The following is an 8,055-nucleotide window of genomic DNA, read 5'->3' on the forward strand; positions in this document are numbered from 1 at the left end:
ATTCCCCCAAATTTCCTCATGGGTGCCAGGGAAGGTTTTTGGGGTTGTCTTGGCTGATTTCATTGTTCCTGTGTGACCAGTCACACATCATCTCTGCTGGGTTTAAAATCCTCTCTCTTTGAAATGCTCCTCAAAAGACACCAAATGCTTCGTTTCCATCACAAAATTCTGCAGCTTTTCGTGGTGTGTTATTTGGGGCTTTTCTGAGAGGAGGAAACTGGAAGTTTCATCTTCACTCTGAGTTTTTATAAAAGTCAGTAGAGCTGGAAAAACTGGAAAATAAAAGAAAACAGGATCAGGTCCATATTTTGATTCCATTTAATTTAACCCCCCGAATTTTAGAAAGAAAACAGGATCAGGTCCATATTTTGGTTCCATTTAATTTAACCATCCAAATTTTAGAAAGAAAACAGGATCAGGTCCACATTTTGGTTCCATTTAATTTTACCCCCCAAATTTTAGTGTTTTTCCCCCCAGTCCCACAGACAGCCAGTGGCTGAGGAAGGGACATTTAGGGAGAGTTTCATGTCACATATGGCATTAATTTCCAGCCCCCTCAGGGCCTGCCACCTGCTTTTTGGGGTGGCTCATTTGTCACATCTCTAACTCAGTCTCTTCCCATAAAATCTTTGGTGTGGGGAAAAAAAATAAAGGGTGAAAGAGCAAAATTATCTGACTGTGGTTATAAAATGCTTGATGTGGTCAGAGGAAGGGATATTCACATTTAGCTCTTTGGTTGGCATGTGAACAAAAGCTCTTGCAGCTCAAAGGAGCTCAGATTTTTGCTGAAGGAAGCCAAGGTTTTTAGTTTTGAATGATAATAAACATCTCCACCATGGGATAACACAGAGGAGAATATTAAAACTTATTATATCCACATTTATAAAGTATATTCTGCATGGAATGGGACTATTTAGTGCTGTTCCTGTATTTGTAGCATTAAAATACACACCAAAAATCTTAATTTATTTTCAGAAAGTGTCTGGAATTGGTTTAATGAACCCTGGAGGTGTTTGTTTGCCTCTGGGACTCTGCTGGAGGACTCAACACCCCCCAAAAATGGCTTTTTTTTTGCTCTGCCTGTGGCTTTGGAAGAGTTATCAGCTCTTATCTGGATAATCTTAATTTGGATCTGTCTGCAAACACACAAACACAGTGAAATCCTGTGTAAGAACATGATAAATCAGCATTTATTTCCTTCAGAGCCCGTCCCTCATTTGATCTGGGTGGTACTCAGGGAAAGGAATCATTCCCCAGCTCCTGGGGAGGGTTGGGCACACCAGAGGTGCCAGATCTCATTTCCAGGGGGTACCAAACACAAAAAAATTCAGTGTTTGATGAGACAAAGTGATGAAATGCTCAGTGCTATTAAAATCAGGTGATTGGTTCTGCTGGCCGAACACTGGGTGACGTTTTTTGATAATTCTGATTTTTTTTTCCTCCATGAAAACAGCTCCAGCTGAGGGTAAATTCATGAATCTCTGCTGTTTTACCGTGAGATCACAAAGTCACTGCTCTAAACTTCATGCTGAAATTTTTTATAAAACCATTACTCTGAAATTCATGTAGCATTTCTTTAGAAACTGGGAAAAGACAAGTTAAGAGTTGATCTCAGTATTTACACATGGATTGGAACGAAAACAAATCTTGTTTTTTGACAAAAAGATGTGAGACGCAAAATCCAATTTTTTTTTTTTTTTTTGTGCGGCGGGAGCGTTTTTCCTTCCCAAACAAGAGCGAGATCAGAAATTCTGCCTGCTGGAAACAAGCATGTCCAGTTGTGGAACATGATCTGTGGAGCCAGGGGCAGGCTGTGCGTAGGCTGGGCTTTTATCAGCCCCCCAGATTGGAGGGGAAGGGGGCACCAACATCTGCACAAAGCGCTGCAGTGACGCAGGACTCGCGGGGGGATTCCTGTCTGCAAATCGCTGAGAGCCTCGGGGATAAATCAGGGTATTTGTTACCCTGGATGATGGAGCTGCTGGAGCCCCGGGGTCAGGAGCTCTTGGCTGGAATAAATCATCCACACACCTCAGTGGAGGGAAAGGAGGTTCACCAGTTTACCCAAGTGTGGCTGCTGGGAGATTGTGGGGAGAGTTTGGAGCTCTGTGCCCCCCATTTCCATGGGTGCAGTTTGCTGGCTGCCCATTGTACCTGAGTTATTGGAATTTCTAGCCAGACACCTCTGTGCTAGCCCAGTTCCACGAGTGTTTCCCTCCAAACCATTCTGGGTGGTTTTCCCTGCTCAGTTCAGCCTTGCTGACATTTCCTGTGGCAGATTTCTGCTACACCCTGAGAGCCAAACCAAACCAAACCAAACCAAACCAAACCAAACCAAACCCAACCCAACCAAACCAAACCAAACCAAACCAAACCCAACCCAACCAAACCAAACCAAACCCAACCCAACCAAACCAAACCAAACCAAACCCAACCAAACCAAACCAACCCAACCCAACCAAACCAACCCAACCCAACCCAACCAAACCAAACCAAACCAAACCCAACCAAACCAAACCCAACCCAACCAAACCAAACCCAAACCAAACCCAACCAAACCCAACCAAACCAAACCAAACCAAACCAAACCAAACCAAACCAAACCCAACCAAACCAAACCAAACCAAACCAAACCAAACCAAACCCAACCAAACCAAACCCAACCAAACCAAACCAAACCAAACCAAGCCAAACCAAACCAAACCAAACCCAACCAAACCCAACCAAACCAAACCAAACCAAACCCAATCAATCCAATCCAATCCAATCCAATCCCAACCAAACCAAACCAAACCCAACCAAACCAAACCAAACCAAACTAAACCAAACCAAACCCAACCAAACCAAACCAAACCCAACCCAACCCAACCCAACCCAACCAAACCAAACCAAACCAAACCCAACCCAACCCAACCAAACCAAACCAAACCAAACCCTCCTGCTCCTTCTCCCAGCTGGATTTCCTTGCATCAGCCCAAACAAATGACCTCGTTCATGTGCATGCTCTGCCAAAATCTGCTGAGAGCAGTCATGCTTTGTTTGTTATCTGTGTCTCACCTGCTGCTCCCCACTCTCATGTCATTTATGTTATTTAATAGTGCTTAAAATGCTTCCCAGCCCAATTTAACTTCACCTTTGTTGTGAGGCTTTGTGAATTTGGGCTTTTCAGGTGTCTTTGTCCCTTCAGCATGGGGATTGGGATCTCCAAACTGCTTCATTGCAAACCTTGGGCAGTGCTATCCCATGGTGCAGGTGCTTCCAGAAACTCCTTCCCAACATTTCAACCATTGCTTGGTTAAGGACCAAAAGGAAATTTCATGTGTGTGCTGGGGGTCTGCAGCCTCAGCTCTCCTCTCATTTAAGGACCAAAAGGAAATTTCATGTGTGTGCTGGGGGTCTGCAGCCTCAGCTCTCCTCCCATTCCCAGGATTGCTGGTGGCTTCCCAGAGGCAGCACAGCCCCTGTCCTGTCCCACATGGAGGGGCCGGAGCTCTCCCAAAGATCTAAGAGAGAAAAAATGCGCCAGCACAAACCCTGAAACAGGATCTGGGCTGCCCTGCTCGGAGGAGGGGGCAGGGGAAGGGCAAGGCCATGTGCTGGATCCAGGCTAAGCTGCCCGGAGTCAGCAGGACGTCTCCCCATGATTTCCATGCTCAGGGCACCCTTCCCCTCTCACTTCCGCCCCCAAGAAACTTTCACCCCACAGCTGCCTGGGCATTCACAGCCCTCTCACAGCTTTTATTTATTTGGGTTTTTTTTGGTTCCTGTGTTTGTCCCAGACTGAATTACAGGCAATGTTGGAGCAGATCATCCTAAACACTGAATTTCTGAGGTTGGAAATCCCTCCCAGCCCAGGCAGTCCCAGCTGTCCCCATGGCCACCTTGTCACCCTGAGTGCCACCTCCAGGTGCCACCTGCAGGGATGGGCACTGCAAACCTCCCTGGGCACTTCCAATCCCTGAGCTCCCTTTCCCATGGAGAATTTTTTCCTAATATCCAACCTGAGGCTCCCCTGGCACAGCTTGATGCCTTTCCTTCTCATCCTGTCCCTTGTTCCCTGCTAGAAAAGGGTGAGTCCCCAGTGAGAAATCAAAATTTGCTCACTTTTAAAAGAAACATCAACAGCCCACAGAGGGAAAAAAAAAATAATAAAGCTTATATTTGATTGAATATTTGAGTGGCTCATCCCTTAAGGAACACCCAAGCCACCAGCACTGATCCCACTGAATGCTGCTCAGCTGAGCTGTAAAGTGAGACATTTCCAGCAGGCTGCTGATGTTCCTGGAGATAAAGGTGTTGAGTTCCTGCTGCTTTCAGCACTTGGCAGCGAGGAGGGGAGGGCTGGTGCCCAGCAGTGAAAGTGTTACTGAGCACCAGGGGCAGCTGGAGCTGCTGAGAGAGGCACATGGAAAACATGACGGGGAGCAAGCGGGGCTAATTAACGCTGCCTGCTTAAATTAGAAAGCTTTTAATGGCTAATGTTTAAAAATAACACCTTAATGACATCTAAAAATAGCTGCTGCTGAGCCCCAGAGTGTTTTGACCTACATTAAATGGGGGGTCCATTTCCCAGGGCTGGTGGTGTAAATCACATTTTCCTTTGAGGACAGCAGGACCAGGATCAGCTGCAAAACCTTGTGCCTGACCCTGGGAGCCTCTTGGCAAACGGAGCAGAGGGGGCTGGAGCACTCCCCAGGGTGGTGGGCATTGTGTGGGATGAGGAAATTTAGAGAATGATCTCAGGGCATGCTCATCATGAAGGGGTGGGAGATTCCCAGGCAAAAACAGGGATGAGGAAGGTGGTGCTGGCATTAAGGACACGGGAGACCCAAGCTCCATTTCCAGCTGGGTTGCTGATGTCTTGTGAGATGTCTTGAGGTGCCTCATGGTCCTGCTGTGACCCAAACCCACGTGGAGATCTCCCTGATCCTGGAGGAATATTCCCAGATAATTTCCCTGAGATGTGTGGCGTGCTTAGATCCAGATGCACCTCACAGAAAACAAATAATTATATAAAAAGGGAAAACACTGCTTAATTTTGCTTAATATGAGAATCAAACCCAAATAACCTGCAAGGTAAACATACATGAGGACTTCTGGTGGATGGGACAGAAATCAAATATCTCCAGCAGTGCTGGAGGTAACAATTTGCTCCTTTGTACTGTACTTGGCCCTAACTCATGGCCTGTCATATCTGTGATAGCTGAGAGAAATCTGCAGCCTGACCTCCCCTGGAATGATGATTTCTGATATAAAACCGTCTGTGTTTGTCTCAGGATATGCAAATGGGGTAAATTCCTGCAGCAGCCACATAAACTCAGGTGTTTCTCATTTATGTGCTACATAAAGAGCATCTGAAAGGCCAGGAGTTGGCAAGAGGAGGAAAAACAACTTTCCTAAATCCAGGCACACTGAAGGAAAGCTACTCTTTGGTTTGCTTTTCCCTTCCAGGCAGCAAATCCAACATCCCATTCCTCCCCACGCCATGGCACACTCCAAATAAAAGGAACATGTGGAAGCTCAGAGTCCTCAGCCTGTGGTGTTGCCCTGCCCAGGTCACAAAATCCTTGTGCTTTTCCATTTTCCCCTTTCTTTTCACAACGTCCCAGGGATTGTTCAGGGAAGAGATGCCACAAGAAGGATGGAGAGAGACAATTCCCAGGGGATGGAGAGACAGCACACAGGGAATGGCTTCAAACTGACAGAGGGCAGGGCTGGATGGGATTTTGGGAATTAGGAATTGTTCCCTGGGAGGGGCTGGGATGGAATTGCCAGAGCAGCTGTGGCTGCCCCTGGATCCCTGGAATGTTCAGTTCCAGGTTGGAGCAGCCTGGGACAGTGGGAGGTGTCCCTGCCATGGCACTGGCTGATCTTTGATGCCCCTTCCAACCCAAACCATTCCATGATTCCATCATTTTGCTGCTGATGCTTTTCCTCCCTTTTCCTGCTCAGGCCAGCTCCTGCAAACACCTCCACTTTCTCCTCGGAGCACGTGTGTGGGGCTTGGCAGAGCTGGAGCCTAAACTTGTTCCTGTTCCCGAATTCCAAGCTGGATTGTGATGCAAGGGTTACTTTATATATTAAAATATCAGGTTTCTGCCCACACACATCATGTGTGATGGATAACAGAGCTGGCAAGGCAGCCATTGGGAAAGGCCACTTAGTCTGGGATTTATACAGAAGGAAGAGTTGCCATTCCTTGTTGTTCAGCTTGGATTTACACACGACCAAGCTGTGAAGGTGTTGCCCCACAGAAGCTCCAGGATGTTCACCTGATTCCACATCTCACCCACAACCTGAAATCACAGCCTAAAACTCCACAGATCCTAATGAAAATTATTCCACTTTGGGTTATTTTATTGAAATGCAACCTCAAGAAATACTGGCCAGTCAGGAAAGCCACTTTAATCCAATATTTGTCATCCTCTTCCACAGGTTTTAAATCACTCTTTTTACTCCCTACTTTGAGCAAATACACCCTTATTGTTTTCCTAGTCCTGCTATGACCTTCTGGGAATGTTTTCATCATGTAAAACAACCTGCAGTTCCCTACTTTATAAATCTCCTTCATTCCAAGTGTTAACACTACCTAATTCTCTGCTTTAGAGAGGAAATCATGTTTGTTTTTTTGAAGAGCCTGCTGGGAAGAGGAATATTTGCATTTCAAATATTTTTTTTCCATTTCATAAATTGTCTTGAGTTCTCTTCCCAGCGGGCAGCACAAGGCTGTTTATATAAGGGAAGAGGGAAGCTTGCTTTCCCATTACTTCCACAAAAATACGATTAACAGCGATAACTATGCTAATTATTGCCTTTGCTGCACTTGAAATGCACCCCACTGGCTGGAGAGGCAATGCTTTGGGCTAATAATTAACTCCTTTTCCCCTCAATTACCGTTTATTAGGAGGTGTTGGAGTAAAACAGCCGCGCATCTTCCAAGAAAAACTCGCGTTTTTCCAAGGGAACCCGAGCGCCTCACTAAGAGAACCGAGCAGGACAAACCCTTCCCATGGCCAGCTGGGCCCTGGAGCTGCTGGGCTTCTCCCTGAGCCTGCTGGGCTTCCTGGGGACGTTAATCGCCACCATCCTGCCCCACTGGTGGCGCTCGGCCCACGTGGGCGCCAACATCATCACGGCCGTGACCTACCTGAAGGGGCTGTGGATGGAGTGCGTGCGGCACAGCACCGGCGTCTACCAGTGCCAGCTCTACCGCTCCCAGCTGGCGCTGCCCGCCGACCTGCGGGCCGCCCGCGCCCTGATGGTCATCTCCTGCCTGCTGGCCGTGCTGGCGGCCGGCGTGGCCGTGCTGGGCATGAGGTGCACGCGCTGCGCCGAGGGCAGCCCGGCCAAGGCCTCCATGGCGGGCGCCGGCGGCGTCGGCTTCGCGGCGGCCGGGCTGCTCTGCCTGGTGCCGGTGGCGTGGAGCACCAACAGCGTCGTGATGGATTTCTACAACCCCACGGTTCCTGCTGGCGTGAAGTATGAGATAGGGCAGGCTCTTTATCTGGGGTTTGTCTCCTCGGCCTTCACCATCTTGGGCGGGGCCTTGCTGTGCACGTCGTGCCCGGGGAGCTGGGCGCCTCGCCAGCCGCGATCCGGGCCCGCAGCGCCGCCGTCCTTTGGGCCACCGGGTGACTCCAAGGGCAACCACGCTCCTTCCCTGGCATCTGTGGCCCACAGCGGCTACAGGCTGAGCGACTACGTGTGATTCCCTCGGGATCCGCCTCGGGAATTCCGCCTGTGGCACCAGGGAACTCGGAACTGATGTGTCTTGGGTTGCAATACAGGGTGTGACCAAAAGTATCTGTTCTGTCACCATCTGTTGGGACCAGGTGGGGACAGTGATCCTGATCTCCCTGGGAGATATTCTGCTAATGGGCATCCATTGAAACCAGGCAGGGCATTGTTCTTTATCTTTTCACAACCCATCCTTCCTCCAGCCAGTCATTTTCTGCTCATGGCCATTGAGTCCCACTGTGGCACTGATAAAATTACTGCATCCCATTGGGAGTTGCTCCAGCCAGGGGGAAGAGCCCAACATTTCTTACCAAGATA

The 8,055-nt window shown here is 48.5% G+C and overlaps 1 protein-coding gene across 1 annotated transcript; it reads left to right on the forward strand.

Annotated features, from left to right (window-relative positions):
* Positions 1-7,009: 7,009 nt before the first annotated feature.
* On the forward strand, positions 7,010-7,708 carry CLDN14 (claudin 14). The gene has a single exon (XM_033052110.1). The coding sequence runs from the start codon at positions 7,010-7,012 to the stop codon at positions 7,706-7,708; it is 699 nt and encodes a 232-aa protein (XP_032908001.1).
* Positions 7,709-8,055: the final 347 nt, after the last annotated feature.

This window comes from Catharus ustulatus, chromosome 2 (genome assembly GCF_009819885.2).
Source record: "Catharus ustulatus isolate bCatUst1 chromosome 2, bCatUst1.pri.v2, whole genome shotgun sequence".
NCBI classification, from domain to species: Eukaryota; Metazoa; Chordata; class Aves; order Passeriformes; family Turdidae; genus Catharus; species Catharus ustulatus.